Source organism: Rhinatrema bivittatum, chromosome 14, assembly GCF_901001135.1.
Source record: "Rhinatrema bivittatum chromosome 14, aRhiBiv1.1, whole genome shotgun sequence".
Taxonomy (NCBI): Eukaryota; Metazoa; Chordata; class Amphibia; order Gymnophiona; family Rhinatrematidae; genus Rhinatrema; species Rhinatrema bivittatum.
This window is the reverse complement of record NC_042628.1, coordinates 3,258,763-3,284,290: the sequence shown is the minus strand read 5'-3', so window position 1 is coordinate 3,284,290 and position 25,528 is coordinate 3,258,763. Positions and strand designations below refer to the sequence as shown.

The 25,528-nt window shown below is 48.1% G+C and overlaps 1 protein-coding gene across 1 annotated transcript; it reads left to right on the top strand.

The window, feature by feature from the left end:
• The first annotated feature begins 1,888 nt into the window (after positions 1 to 1,888).
• SYNGR3 (synaptogyrin 3) lies at positions 1,889 to 24,819 on the top strand. Its single transcript, XM_029577067.1, has 4 exons — positions 1,889 to 2,144; positions 16,386 to 16,617; positions 17,647 to 17,789; positions 23,761 to 24,819. Exons 1-4 carry the CDS (start codon positions 2,046 to 2,048, stop codon positions 23,968 to 23,970), a joined length of 684 nt encoding a protein of 227 aa, XP_029432927.1. The 5' UTR covers positions 1,889 to 2,045; the 3' UTR covers positions 23,971 to 24,819.
• The last annotated feature ends 709 nt before the right edge of the window (positions 24,820 to 25,528 follow it).

Genomic DNA, 25,528 nt, shown 5'->3' with positions numbered 1-25,528 from the left:
GCTGACCTTTCCTGGTGATGGAGGGTTGTTCCGCCTTAGCTGTTGAAAGATTAAGGAGGGTTGAACAGTGATCCTTAATAGCATCCATCGTTCACTTTCTCCTCCAAAAGATCATCACCAGTGCATGAAGCATCTGTGAGCTTCCTGTGTACATCCGGAAGGAGACCAGATGCCTACAACCAAGCAAGCCCCAGCAAAGTCCTAGAAGAGGTATCGTAGGCTGGCCTTGTTAGGTGTTTGCTGAATGGCAGGAATAGAATGGCTCATCTTATCTATCAGGAACTGTTCTGCTAAAGATTGTGATTTTTGCAAACAAACGAGCATCTATTGAATCATTTGCAGTTCGTGTGCTGCTTAGCATGGCTTCTTTGCGAGGAGGGGTGTTGGAAAGCATTTTGGAGCACTTCGCTTTTCTTAAGGCTGATTCTACTATTGCAAAGTGATGGGGAAGTGAATGTTACCAGGCCCTGAGAAGGCTGAACTCTGTATTTAAGATCTAACTTTCTGGATCCAGGGAATGGCCTGAAATTCCTGAAGCAGCCTGTGTTCTGCAACTACCACTTCCTGCCTAGGCTCATGAATTTATCTGAGCAAGCCAAAGACATTTTCTTTAGATTCTGATTCCTAATTTGAAAGAAATTTCCTTAGCATGGGATAAACACAAGCATGGCAGGAACTGTACAGATGGGCAAGGATGTGCAGCCAAAAAACTTTTGTCCTGGTTTAATTTTTGTTTTCAAGAGGAGGGAGGAATCGTTTTTAGTTCATTTAATGTTTATTTTGGTTCAGTTCATTTCCTGAACCAAAATAAATACTAAAATGCTCCCCAAAACAAAATTCACCCCTACAACTGGGCCTCCCCAGGCTCTTTAAAATTGCACTGGCTACCCTGAGACTGGAGCCATAGGGACATGGGGAGACCTCAGAGAACCTCTGGACTGGTGAGGGGTCTTCATTTATTTTTTGTCAGTGTTCTTTTCTAAATTAAACAAAAAAATAAAACAAATACAATTTTGTTAGTTTTTCTTTTGTTCGATTTTGAAAGCAAAATGAAATGAAATAGGAACATCGCTGACATTTCCTATTTCATTTCAAACAAATACACATCCCTAGAGATGAGCAGACAAGATAGGCTGTATGCTCTTTATCAAAGCTATGAAAAATACCCTGTCCTGCTTGATGCTGCCTTTTCTGGGCCTCCTACCATTTCCCTTTGGCTGCTTCTTATAATAAAGCACCCACAGCTTCAGCAGGGAACAGCTTTACACCTTGGTCTTTTCTCTTTCCCAAATGAGAGGGAGATGTAGTAGGCATCTTGGGAGCAGTGCAGGGGAGCAATTTCAGACACATTAAGGTGGATGCAGGGCTGAACTAAATGCAAACGTTATGTGCGTCCCTCTGCATGGTTACATGCATGTCTCCTTCCTCTATGTAATATGCCTGTCTCTCCTTCTCTATAATGTTCCATGCTGTCCTTTCCTACTCTGTCCCTCAATCCCTCTCCCTTCTCTATGTAATGTTGCATGGATATTTATCTCTCCTCTCCCTCCCCCTTATCATTTTGTATGTTCCACTCCCTCCTCTATATGTTGTCTCTATATGTTGTATGCTGTCACTCCCTACTCTGTGTCCCTCAATCCCTCTCCCTTCTCTATCTAATGTTGCATCCTCTCTCTCTCTCTCCTCCATATAATTTTTCATACTTTCCTCCCTCCCTCTTCTTATATATTGCAGGGGTGGCCAACTCTGGTCCTTCAGACATCAAACAAACCAGGTTTTCAGAATACCCGCAATGCATATGCATGAGATAGATTTGCATGCACTGCCTGCATTGTATGCAAATCTCTCTCATGCATCTCCATTGTGGCTATCCTGAAAATTAGGGCTGTGGAAGACCGGAGTCGGCCACCCCTGCTATACTGCATGGCCATTTCTGCCTCCTCGCTCTGGCTTCCCTCCCTCGCGCCGGGACTCTCCCCGGGAGCCTCGCGCGCAGGCGCGGTGCTGCAGTGCGAGGCAGCGGACTGGGAGCGCGAGCGGCAGCCATGCAGGGAGCCTCGTACGGAGCCGGCAGGGCCGGAGGCGCCTTCGAGCCCCTGGATTTCCTCCTGCAGCCTCAGACCATCCTGCGAGTCGTCTCCTGGGTAAGGCGGGGCCGGGATCGCCTCCCTGGCGCGCGCGCGCTGCCCCTTGCTCGTTTGCAGCCCGAGGTTGCTCATGCATGGGCTGCTGCCTCCCTCTCTCGCTGCCGAGGCTCTGACGCCCGCTGCAGCCTCCAAAGGGCCCCTATTCGTGCAGGGCCGCTTAGGAGTCCCCGCTTCAGGGCTTCCGGGCCACGCTAGGCTCTGCTCGGGTCTCTGCTCCTACAGGGATTTCATGTCCCCAGGGTGAATGCCAGAAAATCAAGTTGCACTTATTTCCCATTGAAAGCAAGAGAAGCGAAAGAACTTGTGCTGAACTTGCTGGCTGGGAGAGAACAGGGTGGAAAGTCCCTTCTTTTTCCGCTCTGCTGCGTGTGTTGCCATTTATAAACCCGAAAGTGAAACAGGTCGCCACTAACTGGCAGACCCAGCCCGAGTCAGGCTCCTATGCCACCTCCGAAAATCTTTAGGAGAAAGCAAGTGGAGGCATGGAATGACCTCCCAAGGGAGGCGCTGGGGGTTACAAGTGGAGGCATGGAATGACCTCCCAAGGGAGGCGCTGGGGGTTACAAGTGGAGGCATGGAATGACCTCCCAAGGGAGGCGCTGGGGGTTACAAGTGAGGCATGGAATGACCTCCCAAGGGAGGCGCTGGGGGTTACAAGTGGAGGCATGGAATGACCTCCCAAGGGAGGCGCTGGGGGTTACAAGTGAGGCATGGAATGACCTCCCAAGGGAGGCGCTGGGGGTTACAAGTGGAGGCATGGAATGACCTCCCAAGGGAGGCGCTGGGGGTTACAAGTGAGGCATGGAATGACCTCCCAAGGGAGGCGCTGGGGGTTACAAGTGGAGGCATGGAATGACCTCCCAAGGGAGGCGCTGGGGGTTACAAGTGAGGCATGGAGTGACCTCCCAAGGGAGGCGCTGGGGGTTACAAGTGGAGGCATGGAATGACCTCCCAAGGGAGGCGCTGGGGGTTACAAGTGGAGGCATGGAATGACCTCCCAAGGGAGGCGCTGGGGGTTACAAGTGGGGGCAGGGAATGACCCTCCCAAGGGAGCGCTGGGGGTTACAAGTGAGGCATGGAATGACCTCCAAGGGAGGCGCTGGGGGTTACAAGTGGAGGCATGGAATGACCCTCCCAAGGGAGGCGCTGGGGGGTTACAAGTGAGGCATGGAATGACCTCCCCAGGGAGGCCGCTGGGGGTTACAAAGTGGAGGCATGCAATGACCTCCCAAGGGAGGCGCGGGGTTACAAGTGAGGCATTGAAGACCTCCCCAAGGAGGCGCCTGAGGGGTTACAAGTGAGGCAATGGAACCCTCCCAAGGGAGGCGCTGGGGGTTACCAAGTAGTGGAGGCCATGGAATGACCTCCCAAGGAGGCGCTGGGGGTTACAAGTGGAGGCAATGGAATGACCTCCCAAGGGAGGCGCTGGGGGTTACAAGTGGAGGCATGGAATGACCTCCCAAGGGAGGCGCTGGGGGTTACAAGTGAGGCATGATGACCTCCCAAGGGAGGCGCTGGGGGTTACAAGTGAGGCATGGAATGACCTCCCAGGAGGCGCTGGGGGTTACAAGTGGAGGCATGGAATGACCTCCCAAGGGAGGCGCTGGGGGTTACAAGTGAGGCATGGAATGACCGTCCCAAGGGAGGCGCTGGGTGGTTACAAGTGAGGCATGGAGTGACCTCCCAAGGGAGGCGCTGGGGGGTTACAAGTGGAGGCATGGAATGACCTCCCAAGGGAGGCGCTGGGGGTTACAAGTGAGGCATGGAATGACCTCCCAAGGGAGGCGCTGGGGGTTACAAGTGGAGGCATGGAATGACCTCCCAAGGGAGGCGCTGGGGGTTACAAGTGGAGGCATGGAATGACCTCCCAAGGAGGCGCTGGGGGTTACAAGTGAGGCATGGAATGACCTCCCAAGGGAGGCGCTGGGGTTACAAGTGAGGCATGGAATGACCTCCCAAGGGAGGCGCTGGGGTTACAAGTGAGGCATGGAATGACCTCCCAAGGGAGGCGCTGGGGTTACAAGTGGAGGCATGGAATGACCTCCCAAGGGAGGCGCTGGGGGTTACAAGTGAGAGGCATGGAATGACCTCCCAAGGGAGGCGCTGGGGGTTACAAGTGAGGCATGGAATGACCTCCCAAGGGAGGCGCTGGGGGTTACAAGTGGAGGCATGGAATGACCTCCCAAGGGAGGCGCTGGGGGTTACAAGTGGAGGCATGGAATGACCTCCCAAGGGAGGCGCTGGGGGTTACAAGTGAGGCATGGAATGACCTCCCAAGGGAGGCGCTGGGGGTTACAAGTGAGGCATGGAATGACCTCCCAAGGGAGGCGCTGGGGGTTACAAGTGGAGGCATGGAATGACCTCCCAAGGGAGGCGCTGGGGGTTACAAGTGGAGGCATGGAATGACCTCCCAAGGGAGGCGCTGGGGGTTACAAGTGAGGCATGGAGTGACCTCCCAAGGGAGGCGCTGGGGGTTACAAGTGCGGCATGGAATGACCTCCCAAGGGAGGCGCTGGGGGTTACAAGTGAGGCATGGAATGACCTCCCAAGGGAGGCGCTGGGGGTTACAAGTGAGGCATGGAATGGACCTCCCAAGGGAGGCGCTGGGGGTTACCAAGTGAGGCATGGAATGACCTCCCAAGGGAGGCGCTGGGGGTTACAAGTGAGGCATGGAATGACCTCCCAAGGGAGGCGCTGGGGGTTACAAGTGAGGCATGGAATGACCTCCCAAGGGAGGCGCGGGGGGGTTACAAGTGAGGCATGGAATGACCTCCCAAGGGAGGCGCTGGGGGTACAAGTGGAGGCATGGAATGACCTCCCAAGGGAGGCGCTGGGGGTTACAAGTGGAGGCATGGAATGGACCTCCCAAGGGAGGCGCTGGGGTTTACAAGTGAGGCATGGAATGACCTCCCAAGGGAGGCGCTGGGGGTTACAAGTGAGGCATGGAATGACCTCCCAAGGGAGGCGCTGGGGGTTACAAGTGAGGCATGGAATGACCTCCCAAGGGAGGCGCTGGGGGTTACAAGTGAGGCATGGAATGACCTCCCAAGGGAGGCGCTGGGGGTTACAGTGAGGCATGGAGTGACCTCCCAAGGGAGGCGCTGGGGGTTACAAGTGGAGGCATGGAATGACCTCCCAAGGGAGGCGCTGGGGGTTACAAGTGAGGCATGGAATGACCTCCCAAGGGAGGCGCTGGGGGTTACAAGTGGAGGCATGGAATGACCTCCCAAGGGAGGCGCTGGGGTTACAAGTGAGGCATGGAATGACCTCCCAAGGGAGGCGCTGGGGGTTACAAGTGAGGCATGGAATGACCTCCCAAGGGAGGCGCTGGGGGTTACAAGTGAGGCATGGAATGACCTCCCAAGGGAGGCGCTGGGGGTTACAAGTGAGGCATGGAATGACCTCCCAAGGGAGGCGCTGGGGGTTACAAGTGAGGCATGGAATGACCTCCCAAGGGAGGCGCTGGGGGTTACAAGTGGAGGCATGGAATGACCTCCCAAGGGAGGCGCTGGGGGTTACAAGTGAGGCATGGAATGACCTCCCAAGGGAGGCGCTGGGGGTTACAAGTGGAGGCATGGAATGACCTCCCAAGGGAGGCGCTGGGGGTTACAAGTGAGGCATGGAATGACCTCCCAAGGGAGGCGCTGGGGGTTACAAGTGGAGGCATGGAATGACCTCCCAAGGGAGGCGCTGGGGGTTACAAGTGGAGGCATGGAATGACCTCCCAAGGGAGGCGCTGGGGGTTACAAGTGAGGCATGGAATGACCTCCCAAGGGAGGCGCTGGGGGTTACAAGTGAGGCATGGAATGACCTCCCAAGGGAGGCGCTGGGGGTTACAAGTGAGGCATGGAATGACCTCCCAAGGGAGGCGCTGGGGGTTACAAGTGAGGCATGGAATGACCTCCCAATGGAGGCGCTGGGGGTTACAAGTGAGGCATGGAATGACCTCCCAAGGGAGGCGCTGGGGGTTACAAGTGGAGGCATGGAATGACCTCCCAAGGGAGGCGCTGGGGGTTACAAGTGGAGGCATGGAATGACCTCCCAAGGGGGGCGCTGGGGGTTACAAGTGAGGCATGGAATGACCCCCCAAGGGAGGCGCGGGGGGTTACAAGTGAGGCATGGAATGACCTCCCAAGGGAGGCGCTGGGGGTTACAAGTGAGGCATGGAATGACCTCCCAAGGGAGGCGCTGGGGGTTACAAGTGAGGCATGGAATGACCTCCCAAGGGAGGCGCTGGGGGTTACAAGTGAGGCATGGAATGACCTCCCAAGGGAGGCGCTGGGGGTTACAAGTGAGGCATGGAATGACCTCCCAAGGGAGGCGCTGGGGGTTACAAGTGAGGCATGGAATGACCTCCCAAGGGAGGCGCTGGGGGTTACAAGTGGAGGCATGGAATGACCTCCCAAGGGAGGCGCTGGGGGTTACAAGGGAGGCATGGAATGACCTCCCAAGGGAGGCGCTGGGGGTTACAAGTGAGGCATGGAAGTGACCTCCCAAGGGAGGCGGTGGGGGTTACAGGTGAGGCATGGAATGACCTCCCAAGGGAGGCGCTGGGGGTTACAAGTGAGGCATGGAATGACCTCCCAAGGGAGGCGCTGGGGGGTTACAAGTGAGGCATGGAATGACCTCCCAAGGGAGGCGCTGGGGGTTACAAGTGAGGCATGGAATGACCTCCCAAGGGAGGCGCTGGGGGTTACAAGTGAGGCATGGAATGACCTCCCCAAGGGAGGCGCTGGGGGTTACAAGTGAGGCATGGAATGACCTCCCAAGGGAGGCGCTGGGGGTTACAAGTGAGGCATGGAATGACCTCCCAAGGGAGGCGCTGGGGGTTACAAGTGAGGCATGGAATGACCTCCCAAGGGAGGCGCTGGGGGTTACAAGTGAGGCATGGAATGACCTCCCAAGGGAGGCGCTGGGGGTTACAAGTGAGGCATGGAATGACCTCCCAAGGGAGGCGCTGGGGGTTACAAGTGGAGGCATGGAATGACCTCCCAAGGGAGGCGCTGGGGGTTACAAGTGAGGCATGGAATGACCTCCCAAGGGAGGCGCTGGGGGTTACAAGTGAGGCATGGAATGACCTCCCAAGGGAGGCGCTGGGGGTTACAAGTGAGGCATGGAATGACCTCCCAAGGGAGGCGCTGGGGGTTACAAGTGGAGGCATGGAATGACCTCCCAAGGGAGGCGCTGGGGGTTACAAGTGAGGCATGGAATGACCTCCCAAGGGAGGCGCTGGGGGTTACAAGTGGAGGCATGGAGTGACCTCCCAAGGGAGGCGCTGGGGGTTACAAGTGGAGGCATGGAATGACCTCCCAAGGGAGGCGCTGGGGGTTACAAGTGGAGGCATGGAATGACCTCCCAAGGGAGGCGCTGGGGGTTACAAGTGAGGCATGGAATGACCTCCCAAGGGAGGCGCTGGGGGTTACAAGTGGAGGCATGGAGTGACCTCCCAAGGGAGGCGCTGGGGGTTACAAGTGGAGGCATGGAATGACCTCCCAAGGGAGGCGCTGGGGGTTACAAGTGGAGGCATGGAATGACCTCCCAAGGGAGGCGCTGGGGGTTACAAGTGGAGGCATGGAATGACCTCCCAAGGGAGGCGCTGGGGGTTACAAGTGCAGGACACTTCAGGACATCAAGAAGATCCCTGCTTGCTAGGAATTGAAAGTGAAAGCAGAGCCGGGGGTGGCAGTGACATGGACAGACCGGATGGGCCTTTTGCTCCTGATCTGCCCCTTACAGTCCCACCCAGTCCTGGTGAGGGGGAGACTTCCAGGCATCTGCAGAGGGGGCCCCTGCACTGGAAAGTCACTCTCACCTACAATCATCTACTTCCAGCAAAGAAGCCCAAAACATTCCTCACAGATTTACAACCGCTCTGGTTTTTGATGTTCTCTGTAAGCTGGGTGCTCGCACATAAGAAAACGGAGTGATGATGATTTAAAGACCCCTGCACACACATTTATGCACTGGGGGCACACAGCCCACAAGAAAATTAGAAAGAACATTTGGGCCAACGCAATATTTGTGCGCAGAAAGAAAGCACGCGCTCAGTGTTAAGCGCCTGTTTTCTTAACATGCGCTCAGCCGCCTCTCCTGGGCGCACAATGCAGTATTTAAATTGGGGGTCACGCTAAAAAGGAGGCGCTGGAGAATATTGTGCGTCCCTAGCACAGAAGTGCGGGTTGGGAAAACGGACGCTCAATCTATGAGTGTCCATTTTTCCCCTGCTTCCGGCATAGTCCACGGCCTGGACTGTGCATCTTGTGTGTGTGTATATTAGGCGTCCAGAATTTTTTTTTTTTTTTTTAACCTAAATCTGCTTTCTTTGGTTTCTCCTACTTAGTATTGCAACAATATTATGAAGAGGAATCACAGAAAGCAGGAATTTCTTTTTTTCAATGCGCCCTTCAGCGTGGTATACCTTTATGCCACGTTACCATTGGCCGCACAGGTAGCTAATAGCCTCATCTACATGGAATTTACAGGTGACGAGCACTGTCAGCTGCGCCATGATTTGGACACACTAAATTGCATCCGGGTTATGAAAAAGAATACATTTACCTGTCTGTATGCAAATGCCAGAAATCTAAAAACAGAATTGGGAGAGTTAGACTGTGTGCTCTAAATCAAGATACTGACGCAACATGTTAACTCAGAGCCCTGATGGAAAAAGGGCTCTGATGTCATTCCAGGGTACAGTATGGCAGTTTCTTATGTTTTTATGTGGTGGTGGGGCACTATATAGCAATGACGCCATAGAGTCATATAGGACGCAAATTCTGCAGGAAGTATACAGCACTCTGGAATCTCTCTGGATAGAAATCCCATGGTGTCTGGGAGGAGTATAGCAGTGGGGGTTTACTTCCCTTCACCCAGCCAAGATGGGGAAATGCTAAGACTAATAATAGGAGATTACAGTAACCTGCCTCATCGGGACATGTCCGGGAGGCTGCTTCATGGACCACTGAGGGAGTGGGGGAGGCTACGTCACTGGAATACAGCATCTGGTGTAGGGGGTAACCGTAGTGGAGCCGCTTGGTAATAGTGATCAAATGGCGCAATCAAGTTTGAGATAATCATTGGAGGAAAAATACATTAATAAAACTATTGCCATAACATATCCCTTTAAAAAAGGACGGATTGTGATCAGAGCCCCTGATTTTCCTGTGGCAGTTTTTAAAAAATTCCTCAGTACTTATGTGGAAAACTTGCATAAAAGATTCACACCTCTGACTAGCCAGGAAAAGTGAAATTTTTATTGAAAACCATGGTGTTTGTATATCATTGAAATATTGTTTAAAAACAAATACAACATTTTACCAACTACAGAAATCAGCAATTTATCAAGTTAAAAGACATATGTTATAAACTTTTAACAATGAAACGTCACACTTGTTTTGAATTGAAATAGTACAATCGCTCTTTCTATATTGTCTTGAACAAATCTGTGGCCTTTCCAAGGAAATGAGCTTATATATGCTGAAAATGCCCTCAGTATCCGCATTTTCTCATGCTGTCAATTACACAGAAATATAGGTAACAGATACAAAAAGGGGTTGATTAGCAGAAGTTGAACTTCCCCAGAAGCAGTGACAGTCAGCAAGGCTTGTATGCATTACGATTAATGACCTCTCTCTAGTTCTAGGACACCTTCAGTTGCAAACTTCCTAAAACACATCCAAGTCTTTATGATTGACCACATATGCAGGTGCAAGAAACTTTGTATAAAGAGGAGATTATTCTAAAGGGAAATCACTCCATCCAGGAATTCTGTCTAAATCATCTTTGGTTTATTAAGGAATTGAGAGATTTGAGGGATCAGACATTCTGACTTCTTTCTCCGTCCACTCCAGCATCATCCCTCTCCTCCACAGGAGGAAGGGTGGTTGGGGAAACAATAGGAGGAGAGAGGGATCCCTGCAGGATGTTGGGGAGGGGAGGGGCAGGAGCAGATAGAGAGCTGAGACTGAAGACAGACAGGTCCTCTGTAGCTTTCTTCAAAAGATTGAATTAAGAGGGGGGAAAGTTTTAGGAATATTGATTATGAGGGAGATTGTCAATTATGTGGCGACCAGAATTGTACACAGTATTCAAGGTGTTTTACATTTTTTAAAATAAATATTTGAATTTTATTATTGAACACCACTTTGAACGATTTATTTTAAATCAGGAAAGAGGTCCTGTACATTTTATTAAATAAAAAATAAATACAATGAGAGAAGGGATGGAGGCCTGGGTCTCTGGTGCACTGCAGTGAGGACCAGGGGGTGAATGGCAGATGCTGAGGCCGCTGGAAAGGTTGACGTGAAGCTGGGTGTTGTCTCCTGCTTGTAAATGAAATTAGCAGGGTTCATGATTCCTGCAATGATCTGTGCTGTTTTATCACAACGTCTCATCTCCCCTTGGAGCAGTGTCTGCTGATATCCTGTAAATCTCATACTCCATAGTCACTCTGTTCTTTTCTGGGTAGCAATCGTTGTCGGGCTCAAAAGAAACCAAAAGCCCTGCTCGGTTCTCCTGGTTTCTGAAAGAGCAATAGGTTCAGTTCCAGACCCAGGACGATTCATGCCCGAGCAGCAGCTTACCCTTCTTGTTAGTCACACCTGTTGACAGCGAGTGACGTGACCTGGTGTGATCTGCGCCTCTGTCTGTGCGCAGGTGTGATGACTGGTTTCCTATGCCATGATACTTGTAGCCGGAAGCGAAGGGGTAAAACCCTCTCGTGCCTTGCAGAGTTAGGAAATCATGAATTCTGAATATATCGTTTATACATGTGAATTACCCAAGCACCTCCTTACTCTCTGGCAGAGTAATCCTCATTGAGGTGACCCGCCAAATGCTATGATAGAGGAGGCCTTGGTACCAGAAGCTGCTCAGTGTCTTTGCAATGAGTTATAGGATGTGTACAGGAAAGAAATGTAAATGGATTTCATGGAACAATCATTTTTAGGTTGCTAAGAGATCTTTGGATATTTATAAGAAATCAGTGTGGATCTAGTAATTGAGATCATGTGATTCAGACTCCCAGGAGTCGACAGGCAGGCATGAATTAGGGTAACGACGTCCAACGGGACTGACGTGGACCCAGTTGTGAGAACTCGGCTCTCAGTAAAGAGGTCACTGAAAACGCGCAGGAGTGTCCATGCGTTCACACTGCCTCCTCACGAGCCTCTCAGCCTTTCTTCACCCAAGCTCCTGCACGGATGGATCCCAGTCTCTCTCCTAAATGTTTTTGTTTTTTAGCCTTAGTGCCACTTTTACTATCTCCATTGCTTCTTCTGTTTTCCTGCTCTTGCTTCAGTAGCACCTCAGACAGAAGTTCTGAAAAAGAAAAAAAAGCTTTGGATGAATATGGAAAAGCCCAAAGCCAAGGATCCCATCTTTAACAGCTTCAAAGCCTGATTCTGTGGGTGCCGGGTGTCCGTCACAGATAAACTCTTCATCTCTATTGCTCCCTGGGCCTGGACTATGACTCCTTCTTCAATTGCTACAGCTGTGCTTGGATGTCCTCTAGTGAACCACACCTGGATGATGAAGGCACCAGTGGATCAATGTCATCAATTTCCTGTGCCGAAAATCTGAAATGGGAATGTTTCCCCTCTTATCCCTGCAAGCACAGGAAAACGCCACCTCCAATTTGCACTGCTTCCTGGATCCATCTCGGTGCAAGTTCCATCATCCTTTATGGTGCAGAAGATGTCTATAGTGCCAAGTCCTTAATTTTGCCCAGACCCGGGGCCAAGCAGGGCATTGTCTTTCATTGGTGTGGAGCTTGAATTGAAGGGTGCAGTCCTAACACTCAGCACAGCACGCCAAGGTGTCGGAGCAGAACACTTTAGCACGTAAGCCCCATTGTGGGATGGAAGGAAATGCTGCCAGTGCTGTTGATGACCCAAGGTGCCATTCAGTGGGAGTAGACACAACCAGTGCAGGTATCTCGGAGCTGGTACCTACTACAGTAGTTGGAGCTGCTGTGATGCACAGTTTCTCTTTTGGTTTTCAGGCAGCCGTTAGTGAGAATGAGCTGATCTGGGTTTCTGAAGAGGATGTCTCTTCTCCTCCTTGGACACAGAATGGGAGCCCAGATATAGGAGCTAGTGAAAAATGTCTTAGCCTCCTTAAGCCCTGAAGACCACGGCGGGAGATTAGAACGGCCCAAAATAAAGGAAATTTTCCTGCATAGTGAGGCCACCCAAGTCTCACATTGATGTGTACTTCTCCTCAAGAGCTTCCAACCTTGAGTAAATCCTCACCATGCGATGTTGGGTTCTCCTCTTCACAAATCAGAAAGGGAAGAAGTGGGATCAGTTCACTCTGAGTTCCACCTGGACATGTCCCTCTTGGACTAGCGGGGATCTATCCTCTGTCTCCCTAATTGAACTGACAGATGGATGAGATATAGACACCAATCTGGTGCTATGAGGATTATTTTTGCCTTGCCCTGGTGGACCTTCTGGACGAATGTTCCAGTCCAGCACAAAAGCATCAGGAGCTGAACAGATCTTCTTAACCTTTCTGTTGCCTTCAAAGGCAAACAAATAAATTACTGTCCTTCTCCAGTGACTCGATACATCGTTGCTTCATGAATTCTGTTCCATGCATCTGATTAGATTCCAATGCTTTTGTGCTAGATTGGAGCATTTGTCTACTCTGTATACCCGCTGATTCCTCTAATCACCAGGAATTTCTTCACGGAGAGAGTGGTGGATGCCTGGAATGCCCTTCCGGAGGAAGTGGTGAAGTCCAAAACTGTGAAGCACTTCAAAGGGGCATGGGATAAACATTGTGGATCCATCAGGTCTAGAGGACGCATATAAAGAGCAGATAGTAAAATACTGCACGGAGCGGCAGTAGCCACAGAGGCATTCACGGAGTGGGATGCCAGTGGCCAGTGGTAGGTGTCCACCTTCATGGAGCGGAAGGATGGAGGGCTGTCATCTCCCAATTAAATAAATAAGAAAAAAAAAACAGGGATGGGATCCATCAGTTCTAGAGGACGCATATAAAGAGCAGGTAGTAAAACACTGCATGGAGCGGCAGTAGCCACAGAGGCATTCACGGAGCGGGATGCCAGTGGCCAGTGGTAGGTGTCCACCTTCACAGAGTAGAAGGATGAAGGGCATCCATCTCCCAATTAAAAAGAAAAAAAGAAAAAAACAGGGATGGGTTCATGGGCTATAGGTATTACCAATTATTAGGCTTTTCAATATTTGATGATAGTTAATGTGACTTTCAAGGCATGCTTCACTTTCGGTGCATGTCCGGCATGACTCCCTGCTTCAATGACGGGAAAAGAAAAACTGATACTTCACACATTTCCAGCATTGCCCTCTGCTTCAGAGGCAGAGAGCTATGCTGCCGCTTACCCAACTAATCAAACTTAATATTTCACTTGGAAGCAGCTCCATCACTGCTCTCTACATTAATAGTGGGGGTGAAAAGGGAATTAGAACATAAGGTTACTAAGAGCCAAGAGAAACAGTTAAGTATGAGAAAAAATAAGTGTAAGGCTTGCTGGGCAGGCTGGATGGACCGGTTGGTCTTCTTCTGCCGTCATTTCTATATGTTTCTATATATATGTAATGTCCAGAAGGTCCTTCAGGACAAAGTGAGGGTAATCCTCATAGTAACCAGTCTGGCCACAGCAAGTGTAGTATCTATATTTTGTCCATCAATTCGGTATCCATTTCCATTGGGAACGTCTTAGATTCTCATCACACAGGAGGCAGGCAGCCTCTGCTATCTGAATCTGCCAGCATTGGCCCTCACACAATGGATACTGAACATGCAGTGGTCTCCTTACTCCTTTCCAAATTGGTGGAGAATGTTTGATTTCTTCCAGGAGATCCAATGGTTTCAAGTGGAAGAGATTCTCAACTTGGTGTGGGACCAGGCATCTGGGTCCCTTCTTCTATGGCTTGGGGGACTTGCTTCAGGATCTGCTCTTCATCTCATCTTCAGGCCTTAGCATCTCTTTAGTCAAAATGAATCTCTGTGCCACCAGCAGGTGGAAAAGACTCCAGTTTTTTCTCATCTTTTGGTATCAAAATTCTTGAAAGTACTGTGCCATTGTAAACCTCCAATGCCTTGGGACTTCAATTCTAGATCAACTAGATCTAGATCAACTCATTAAACCTCCTTTTAAACTTCTTCAGTCAGCGGACTTGAAGTTTCTCACCTAGAAAGTGCTTTTTTTTTTTTTTTTCTGGCTGCCACGTCTTTACAGTGAACTACAGACTATGATTGCATATTCTCTATACCTTCAGTTTTTTTTATAGTAGGGAAGATCTACAAACCCATCTCGTTTCTTCTGAAAATGGTGTCTGCATTTCACATTAATCAAGTTATTGTGCTATCAAGTTTTTTCCAACACTACATATGCACAAAGGGGAATGGACTCTTCACTCCTTGGATTATAAGGAAGTCCTGGGGTACTCCCTGAAGAGGACTCTTCTTCACCATTAAGTTTCTCAACTGTTCGTGTCCTTTGATCCCAATAGGTTGGGAATAGTAGTAGCAGAGTGTATAATGCGCTGTTATGCGCCAGCTGTTTTACAGATTGTGAAACTCATCAACTGAGAGCTATGGCGGTTTCAGTGGCTCATCTCAAGGCCACTTCTATTGAAAACATGTATAAACCTACAACCTCTTCCCACGTTCACATCTCTCTACTGTCTGGACAGCATGTCCTGAGGAGACAGTAACTTTAGACCAGCAGCCGTTTTGTGCAGCCTCTTCACTCTCCACTTGGTGGGTCAGGTTGTCTTTAAGGAAGTGCTTTGCAGTGTATCCTCATCTTAGGACTCCCTATGTACTATGGCTAATTCATGCCTGCTTGCTTACCTGTAGAAAGGTTCTCTGTACACAGCGAGATGAATTAGGCATACTTAATTCCCACCTGCCTTGCTGGAGAGTTGATTACCTTGCATGATCAGTAAAGTTTTTACTGAGCTCTGAGAGCTAGGTCCATATCTGCACCATTGGTTGACATTGCCCATGCGTAATGACCAATTCATCCTGCTGTCTCAGGGAGGAACACGTGCTCTGCTGTGCATTGTGTGTCTGTGTGGTGGTAGCAGCATCCCATGATTTTGGTTTAAGTTTGAGATTGACCCAGGGTACCTGGAGTAGAGGGGGGAGATATGTTGAACCGGGGAGCCTGTCTCAGAACTCCTTTTGGCTTTTAGCTTTAAAATGTTGTTGGAGTGGGAATGCTCGGCCCAGTAGTGCCCATGGTTACAGCTTGGATGGGGAGCCTGGAATTCGTGCTGCTAGGCCTGCGCGTTGCCTTTATTTATTTATTTTAATATTTAAACTTTTTATTGAATGTCAGTAACATGCAAATGGGCAAAGCGCATTTTGTTTCTTGTACGCAATGCACAACAAATCAAATGTTCATATTTTTTAGTTTTCCCGCCTCACCCCAGCTAGAATCGGAAGAAAGTTCCCCATCCCCCAGGACGACAGATTGGAAAACCTGTCCGAAATAATCTCCCCCTCCTCCAAGGACCACTGAGTTTATTGCACACGAACAAAAACAGAGGAACGAAGAAATAAAAGGGGAAAAAAATCTGTTGTGCCGGTCCTGTAGAAACGATTCCACCCAAGAAATGCTGAGACGTGGATCATTCAGAGCACGACCTCTGGCCCCAGGAGCCCAGCACCTTTCAGCTGCAATGTTCTCTTGAATAGAATTGCTTGAGGCCGAGAGAACTTGACACCTGCTTAACCGATTTTAACTTGTTCGGCTGAGCTGTCCCTGATCCCTTACTTATTCGGCTAATTTTTAATTGGCTAATAACTTATTTGTGTAAAAGTTAGCCAAATAAGTATTGGCGTCTTTGAAAACTTGCGAGTACCTTTTGAACATTGGCTTCAGGATGATCGTGAGCTCGTGTGACTGCAAATTTTATCATCATCCATCAAAAGACTTCAAAGTGAGTTACAAACAGTGAGCAAAAATCAAATTCCATGGGTCAAATTATGGCCGGCCAGAGAGAAGTAGCAACGTCGGTTACAGTAGGTGAAAACCAAGGCAATGAACAGTACAGTTCACTGATATTTAAACACGCGATCAGTTCAAGGAGAATTCATCCGGTCCATGTATTGGAGGTAATGGGTAGGTGCAAACAGCTGGATTTTTAGGGGATGAGGGAGGGCGGGGCGTTTGTACACTGTGCTGGGAGATGAGATGCAGCAGACCTCCAGGCCCTCCTCTCTTAATGTGTTTTATTCTTTCAGATTTTCTCTATCGTGGTCTTTGCATCCATAGTGAACGAGGGCTATGTAAACATCGACGAGAGCCAGATGCGATGCATTTACAGTTCAGATGCCGCCTGTAACTACGGCATTGTGATTGGCATCATGGCCTTTTTTGCCTGCGTCTTCTTCTTTGTCCTGGACATATACTTCCCACAGATCAGCAGTGTAAAAGACAGGAAACGGGCAGTGATGCTGGACATGGCGGCGTCAGGTATGTCGGGGGAGGAAAAAATACCAAGAGAGGTTTTCAGGCTGTGGACCGTGTTGGTCTCCAGGCATGAAGGACGGGTGCCCTATTGCATCAAATACAGTCACTGGGCATCCTCTCCTAGTGCATACAGTAAAATCGAGTAACCTGGAGTTAAGCATTTCTCTGCCTGTATAATGGAAAGTGCTGCGGAGATCCGGGGTTTCTCCTTAGGGATGGCTCCTTTCCACCTCCCAGCTTGCAGCCAGTCAGGGACCCAGCCTTGCAGGGGAGTCTGAAGATCACGGTCTCCACACGCCCGATTCCTCTAGAAGCAGGAAAGCAATACATCCTGGGTCAGTGTAGTCAGCTCCCTGCTCTCTGCTCCTGTAAGCAGGGTAATGGTGACTTTGCAATCTGTTGACCCAATAGCAGAGATAATTTTCTGTTTCAGTATTTGTTCGGGTGGGAACCAGTCACCTGCTCTGTGTGGTAGCTTTACTAGAGTTTGGGTAGATATTTCCATGTGGACATTGGATGCCATATGGACTGGGAGCCTTAAGAATCACTTCTTGTATATGAGAGTCCATCAAGCAGTGGAATTGTCAGGTGCTTTACCAGGCTCTGGCATAATTTGCTTTGATATCTTCCTAAAATGTACAAGTCCCACATATTCCCACTGCCAGAAGTGCTGTACAGCCTTTTTTTCTCTTGTGGGCTGGGTTTTTGGATAGAAAACTGCTGTGGAGGAAAGGGATCCCAGGGTATTAATGTTTGGGTAGAAGGGGGTCGCAGCTCTCGTGCTACAGTGACACCCAGTGAGACTGCAGACTGGGCGCGCCGCAGTCTGCAGCCCCCGGCCGATGACTGCTCCCAGGCTGGATGGGGGAATAACCCAGATAGATGCAAGTGAGACTTCATGGCTCTGTAGCCACACAGGCCTGGTCTGTTGGAGCAGGAGGAACTGTTACGGGCACGTGGCTGATTGTGCTGCGGGGGTCACTGCTGTGCCACTTTGTGCTGACTGTGCTGTGTGCTCTCTTTGTGTTGTAGGATTCCTGGCGTTCCTCTGGTTTGTAGGTTTTTGCTTTCTGACCAACCAATGGCAGAAGACTGATATCAAGCTTGCCATCCTTGCTCGAGGTGATGCTGCCAGGGCAGCTATCGCCTTCTCGTTCTTCTCCATTATCTCCTGGGTAAGTAGAGGAGCGGGTTGAATGTTTAAGACATGGGTGCCAGCAAGTCTTCACAGAACTGCCACTGCCAGGACTGCCCCGGGGCTGGATTTAAGCCCAGGCTACTGCCTAGAATGCCAAATTTCGAAGGAACCACATATCCAGGCCATAGAGATGCCAGCTTCTGCTTGCTTTAGTGATCTGTGCCAGCACAGCTTGAAAGGGCACCCATGGCCCTGGCACTGCCTAGGGGCAGCACAGTCTTCACTCCGGCCGTCAGTTGCCCCTCCCTCTCTCCAACTCTATACACAAACGCATCTCCCTACATAAGTGGTGGAAACATTAAGGACTGGGACCTTTCAGCAAAAGCCCTCTCTTATGCTAAATGCATTTATTGATACACATATTGTGCATTGTGTTAAATTTAATTTGAATTGATCTGGTATATATTTACTCTTTTGCTGAATAACTTTGTACTAGTTTTAATGACCTGTGTTTATTATGATTTGTTTTAAAATGAGATAATGTACATTATTCTGGGTTGTTGTGAAAGAGCAAAGGATAACTAAAATAGCAGCTGATATGGGGAGGGACCTTCCTGTGAGAGTCCTGTGGGGTATCAAAGCTCGTGGCCCCTTCGGTGCATGAGCAGAATTGCATCAGATCCCTGATGTCCTCTTCGGAGTGTGGCACACTCTCTGCAATGTCTCGGGCCTTAGGGAATGAAGGTGGTGGCCATTCCTTCAGGGTGAGAGCAGCTGATCATGTTCGGTTACATTCACTCATGTGGGTTATTTCTTCTTGTATGCACAGATTAATGCCAGTGAAAACATAATAATATGCATTATCCTTCGAGTTACATAAAGTACTCCTCTCTAATATCTCTATAAAGTTGATGCCTAGTAATCTATTATAACTAATTTATTTAATGTATTTATCATATGTATTAACGTTAATATATTCTTCTTAATTCTTCCTTTTATTTTCCCTCTCCCTCCCCTTCCCTGTTTGCATTCCCTGATTCAATTTTTCCTTGTTATAATCTCCTAATGTCCTTTCTAAGTTGAATATTAATTGTAAAGCACTGCCGCTAATTTCTATCTGTTCCAGCGCTGCTGCTAAAGTTTTGTTGAATGTACACCGACATGATGTTACTAAACGAATGTCGGTATATAAAGAACCTCAAATAAATAAATAATAAATAAATTTCCACACTACAGGGGAAGGTTGAGGTGGAAAAAGAAATAAAAAATGCATTGGAGCAACAGTTAAGATGAGCACTGCTTGCTGGATGCACTTTCTGGCCTTTGTTTCTGATCTTATTTTGAAGACTATAGGGGGTCCATTTTCAGCTGCTGGGTAAACTTTATCTGGCTACCTTGGCTGGCATATTCAGTGGCACGGGTGCATTGCTGAATATACTCAGCTACCTAAACGTTAGTCAGATAAGTTTATCCTACTAAATTTAAGACCACCGACAGGCAATCTTATAGTTAGATGGCTGTGTGTGTTGGATAATGTTGAAATTGGGCTGGATAACATATTTCTGCCCAGAAATACCTCCAAACTGCTCCTGATATAACCAGATACGCTAAAAACTTATCTGGCTATGTCAAATGGTCAAACTGGCAGGATTTTTGAATCCCGTAGTTGTCCAACTGAGTTCAAACTCAGTTCGGGAGAGGGTGTTATTGATAGCAGGTTAATCTCCAGTTAATTGGCTGATACAAGCTTTTAAAGAAACTTCTAAACCTCTTCTGTTCCAGCAAGCTTTTGGAGCAGTTGTTGATCAAGGTTAGCTCAGGTCTCTCTTTCCAGAATAAGGTGCTAAGGATGATTGTGTCTTTGTATGTTCTTTTTAATTAATAATACGTATTGTAACTCACAACAAACGGTGGACTGTGTAAGAAATATAAGAACCTAAGGCTTGCCATACTGGGTCACACCAAAGGTCCATCAAGCCCAGTATCCTGTTTCCAGCAGTGACCAACCAGGTCACAAGTACCTGGCAGGATCCCAGGGGGTGGATGGATTCCAAGCTGCTTATCCCAGGGATAAGAAGTCGATTTCTTCAACTCCACCTTAACTCACCACATCCTCTTGCAACAAATTCCAGAGATTAATTGTGTTGAGTAAAAAATATTTTCCTTATTGATTTTAAATGCATTACCCAGTAACTTCTCTGTGTGCCCCTTGGTCTTTGTATGTTTCAAAAGAGTAAACAACTAATTAACATTTACTCATTCCATTCCACTCATTATTTTACAGACCTCTATCATATCCCCCTCAGCCGTCTCTTCTCCAAGCCGAAGAGTCCTAACCTCTTTAGCCTTTCCTCATAGGGGAGCTGTTCCATCCCCTTTATCATCTTGGTCACCCTTCTCTGTACCTTTTCTAATTCTGCTATATCTTGAGATGTGGTGACCAGAACTGCACACAATACTCGAGATGAGGTTGCACCATGGAGGATACAGAGGCATTGTGATATTATCAGTTTTATTCTCCGTTCCTTCCCTAATAATCCCCAGCATTCTGTTTGCTTTCTTGGCTGCTGCTGCACACAATGCTCATTGTATGGTTTCTCTATGGATCGATACAGGAACATTGTGATATTATCAGTTTTATTCTCCGTTCCTTCCCTAATAATCCCCAGCATTCTGTTTGCTTTCTTGGCTGCTGCTGCACACAGTGCTCCTTGTATGGTTTCTCTATGGATCGATACAGGAACATTGTGATATTATCAGTTTTATTCTCTGTTCCTTCCCTAATAATCCCCAGCATTCTGTTTGCTTTCTTGGCTGCTGCTGCACACAATGCTCATTGTATGGTTTCTCTATGGATCGATACAGGAACACTGTGATATTATCAGTTTTATTCTCTGTTCCTTCCCTAATAATCCCCAGCATTCTGTTTGCTTTCTTGGCTGCTGCTGCACACAGTGCTCATTGTATGGTTTCTCTATGGATCGATACAGGAACATTGTGATATTCTCTGTTTTATTCTCCGTTCCTTCCCTAATAATCCCCAACATTCTGTTTGCTTTCTTGGCTGCTGCCGCACACAATGCTCATTGTATGGTTTCTCTATGGATCGATACAGGAACATTGTGATATTCTCTGTTTTATTCTCCGTTCCTTCCCTAATAATCCCCAGCATTCTGTTTGCTTTCTTGGCTGCTGCTGCACACAATGCTCATTGTATGGTTTCTCTATGGATCGATACAGGAACATTGTGATATTCTCTGTTTTATTCTCCGTTCCTTCCCTAATAATCCCCAGCATTCTGTTTGCTTTCTTGGCTGCTGCTGCACACAATGCTCATTGTATGGTTTCTCTATGGATCGATACAGGAACATTGTGATATTATCAGTTTTATTCTCCGTTCCTTCCCTAATAATCCCCAGCATTCTGTTTGCTTTCTTGGCTGCAGCTGCACACAATGCTCATTGTATGGTTTCTCTATGGATCGATACAGGAACACTGTGATATTCTCTGTTTTATTCTCTGTTCCTTCCCTAATAATCCCCAGCATTCTGTTTGCTTTCTTGACTGCTGCTGCACACAATGCTCATTGTATGGTTTCTCTATGGATCGATACAGGAACACTGTGATATTCTCTGTTTTATTCTCTGTTCCTTCCCTAATAATCCCCAGTATTCTGTTTGCTTTCTTGGCTGCTGCTGCACACAATGCTCATTGTATGGTTTCTCTATGGATCGATACAGGAACACTGTGATATTCTCTGTTTTATTCTCTGTTCCTTCCCTAATAATCCCCAGCATTCTGTTTGCTTTCTTGGCTGCTGCCGCACACAATGCTCATTGTATGGTTTCTCTATGGATCGATACAGGAACATTGTGATATTCTCTGTTTTATTCTCTGTTCCTTCCCTAATAATCCCCAGCATTCTGTTTGCTTTCTTGGCTGCTGCTGCACACAATGCTCATTGTATGGTTTCTCTATGGATCGATACAGGAACACTGTGATATTCTCTGTTTTATTCTCTGTTCCTTCCCTAATAATCCCCAGTATTCTGTTTGCTTTCTTGGCTGCTGCTGCACACAATGCTCATTGTATGGTTTCTCTATGGATCGATACAGGAACACTGTGATATTCTCTGTTTTATTCTCTGTTCCTTCCCTAATAATCCCCAGCATTCTGTTTGCTTTCTTGGCTGCTGCCGCACACAATGCTCATTGTATGGTTTCTCTATGGATCGATACAGGAACACTGTGATATTCTCTGTTTTATTCTCTGTTCCTTCCCTAATAATCCCCAGCATTCTGTTTGCTTTCTTGGCTGCTGCTGCACACAATGCTCATTGTATGGTTTCTCTATGGATCGATACAGGAGCATTGTGATATTATCAGTTTTATTCTCTGTTCCTTCCCTAATAATCCCCAGCATTCTGTTTGCTTTCTTGGCTGCTGCTGCACACAATGCTCATTGTATGGTTTCTCTATGGATCGATACAGGAACATTGTGATATTCTCTGTTTTATTCTCTGTTCCTTCCCTAATAATCCCCAGCATTCTGTTTGCTTTCTTGGCTGCTTGCTACTCCAGCATTGGGTATCTGGCTGCCTCAGCCTGAACACTGAAAGGGTAGTCCTGCAGTCTTCTAATCTAACCAGCAATGGGTCTCGTATTCTTCTGGTTTCCAAGAAAGATTTCATAGAGGAAATCTTATGGTTTGGGGTGGAGGACTTTTGTCATTTAGGCCCTAGATACGTTTCTCCTGCTCTACACAAAAACTACTTAAGTGCCTTCTACATCATTCTGCGAGGGTTTGAGAACCAACAGGGTTCATCCCAATGCAGTTGGCGCTTATCACTACCATGTAGAAGGGAAATGCATCTCTGTACAGCCTTTAGTTGTGTGTTTTACGTGGGCCTTCAGTTTAAGCCTCCCACTGTGTTATGGGAGCCCAACATGCTATTCTCTTAATTGATGAAAGCTCTTTTCAGGCCTCTGGACTCTTGGGAGCTGAAGTACCTGCTGTGGAAGGTCATAGTTTTGAGGGCAGTCACGTCAGCTTGCAGAGTCTGTGAGCTTCAGATAATCGTGTTATTTTCACAACACACATGCAGCTTCTGTTTGTGAATGGATATTAGTTTAGATTACAAGAGAGCCATAGCCTTCTAGCTGGAGCAGATTAAATGCTGATAATCTACTCAGCTTTTTATTTTGTTTGACACCAATAAGCCAGGAATTGGTCTAGATAAGAGCTCTAGTTCTCCTTCTGTTATGCCCAGGCAGGTCTGGGCATGTCATGGCAGCAGGGGTAGCTCTTTTGGGGTCTGCCTCCATGGAGGAGATCTGCAAAGCTGTGATGTGGAGTTCTCGCCATACGTTCATATCTCCTTATTTTTGACGCAGCTGTTTTAGTTTTTTCGAGGTGCAGAATCCAACTCCATTCTTTCTAGGGCCTGGTCTTTTGGTTCAAGACTGCCCTAAAAGGAAAAACAGCATTAAGATGGCTTGTTGCCTTCAAAATCAGTCTTGCCCATTGGCTCTATGTTGAGGTTTGATTTCTCCCTTTTTTGTTTTGGGCCACCTATAGCTTGGGATTCCCCAATGTGTAAGCTTGTTCTTCGAAAAGTAGGGTTACTTACCTGTAGTAAGTACCTCAGATGTTCTCCAGATCTCACAAGATCCTTCCACATCCCCTTGGAATTTGTTTCTCCAAGTCTTAGCTTTATCATGGACTGAAGGCTCCTGCATGGGATGCAGAGGAGTGGCCGGAGCTGCACATGTTCAGTGGTGCAGGCTGAAAGCTACTAACGTTCTGTGCTAGGCTGCACCTGATGCTGTCACCCACGTGTGAGGACTGAACACCTGTTACAGGTAAGTACCTCTGCCTTATTTTCTGTCATTATACAGTCCACGTTCCTTTTTGAGCTTCTAATGCTGGGAGGGTTGTATCTATTGCTTCAGTCTGTGAGACTGTACTGTGTAACATCACGTCCTCATTTTTCCTTACTGTGCACACAGGTGGCTCTTGTGGTGAAGGCCCTGCAGAGGTATCGCCTGGGGACCGACATGACTCTCTTTGCCTCAGATCAGTTTGACACCGGCCCCAGCAATGGATACCAAGGATATTCGAGTGGAAGCGGCATTGCAAGCACAGAAACCTATCAGAGCCCACCCTTTACCGAGACCCTTGACACCAGTCCAAAAGGCTATCAAGTTCCATCTTATTAAAGGACACAAGGTTTACGTCATGTAAAAAAAAAATTAGACCAAGTATAGTTATGGTGCAGTCCAGGTACCGAGTCCCATTCCCTTAGTGTGGGTGATTGATATTAGCTAGTTGTGCAGTGAACTCTGTACAGTGCTATTGGTTCTGTGTCTTACCTAGTAGGGAGGTTTCTTTTAAATAAGCAGTGTTCCACTAAGCTTCAAAGAGAGAGAATCCCCATTCCCTGAACTGCCCGGTGCCAGAGGAAGAGAAAGGACTGAATGCTAGGTGTGTGTCCTGTCTGCTGTGAGAAATGGAAATGCTAATGAGCTTGTTGCAGCTTTCAGTGTGGGATGTATGTATAGTGCCTTGTGACAAGACCCAGGCACCAGAGTGACCTATGTGCCATCATAATCTGGGAAGGAGTGGGGGATTTCATGGATAAAATGTAGGTCAGATGTTCAGCCATTGCCCTCCTCCTGTTCCAGTGGCAGGGGATCGGCTGGACTGGATTTGACCTTTCCCAGCCTGCAGTTAGTGGGCTCTAGACATAGGCTGGCCTTCGGCTTCCACAGTCTCTACTCTCTCTGAACAAAGGGCGGGCTCCAGCATGCCATCAGATGGCTGCAGATCACAGCCACTTTTTCTTACATGGAGGGTGGTTTTATATTACCCAGATTGACCATGGTAGAAGATGCTTACACGAGGCGAGAAGTAGGTAACCCTGCTTTTAGTCGTCCTGCCTCGCCATAAGAACATAAGAAATTGCCATGCTGGGTCAGACCAAGGGTCCATCAAGCCCAGCATCCTGTTTCCAACAGTGGCCAGTCCAGGCCATAAGAACCTGGCAATTACCCAAACACTAAGAAGATCCCATGCTACTGATGCAATTAGTAGCAATGGCTATTCCCCAAGTAAACTTGATTAATAGCCGTTAATGGACTTCTCCTCCAAGAACTTATCCAAACCTTTTTTGAACCCAGCTGCACTAACTGCACTAACCACATCCTCTGGCAACAAATTCCAGAGCTTTATTGTGCGTTGAGTGAAAAAGAATTTTCTCCGATTAGTCTTAAATGTGCTACTTGCTAACTTCATGGAATGCCCCCTAGTCCTTCTATTATTCGAAAGTGTAAATAACCGAGTCACATCTACTCGTTCAAGACCTCTCATGATCTTAAAGACCTCTATCATATCCCCCCTCAGCCTTCTCTTTTCCAAGCTGAACAGCCCTAACCTCTTCAGCCTTTCCTCATAGGGGAGCTGTCCAGTGCCAGGTTGTACTGATCTTACAGCGCAGTTTCTTAGGTGGCATTAGTGAGTGCAGTACAAAGCTGTAGCGGTTCTGACATTCATCTGCTCTCAGCATTCATGCTGCCACGTGGACCTTCTCTGAGATCAAAGGAAAAACACCCTGCCATGTTTGCTTGCTGGTAACGGGGAGCGGTTGCTAGCCCAAGGCTGCTAATTAAAATAATTTTATACCAACACATTCCTGAAGTGATAAAGAAAGAGATGAGCCAGTTCATTCATTTTATGGTTACACGGAGCCTGAGTGCAGAAATCCCCACTTGCAGCTGC

Excerpts from the sequence above, each read along its gene's own strand:
- SYNGR3 (XM_029577067.1), top strand. The coding sequence starts at position 2,046 with ATGCAGGGAGCCTCGTACGGAGCCGGCAGGGCCGGAGGCGCCTTCGAG. Across the intron at positions 2,145-16,385 it reads TCCTGCGAGTCGTCTCCTGG|ATTTTCTCTATCGTGGTCTT; the intron begins GTAAGGCGGGGC and ends TTATTCTTTCAG. Across the intron at positions 17,790-23,760 it reads TCTTCTCCATTATCTCCTGG|GTGGCTCTTGTGGTGAAGGC; the intron begins GTAAGTAGAGGA and ends CTGTGCACACAG.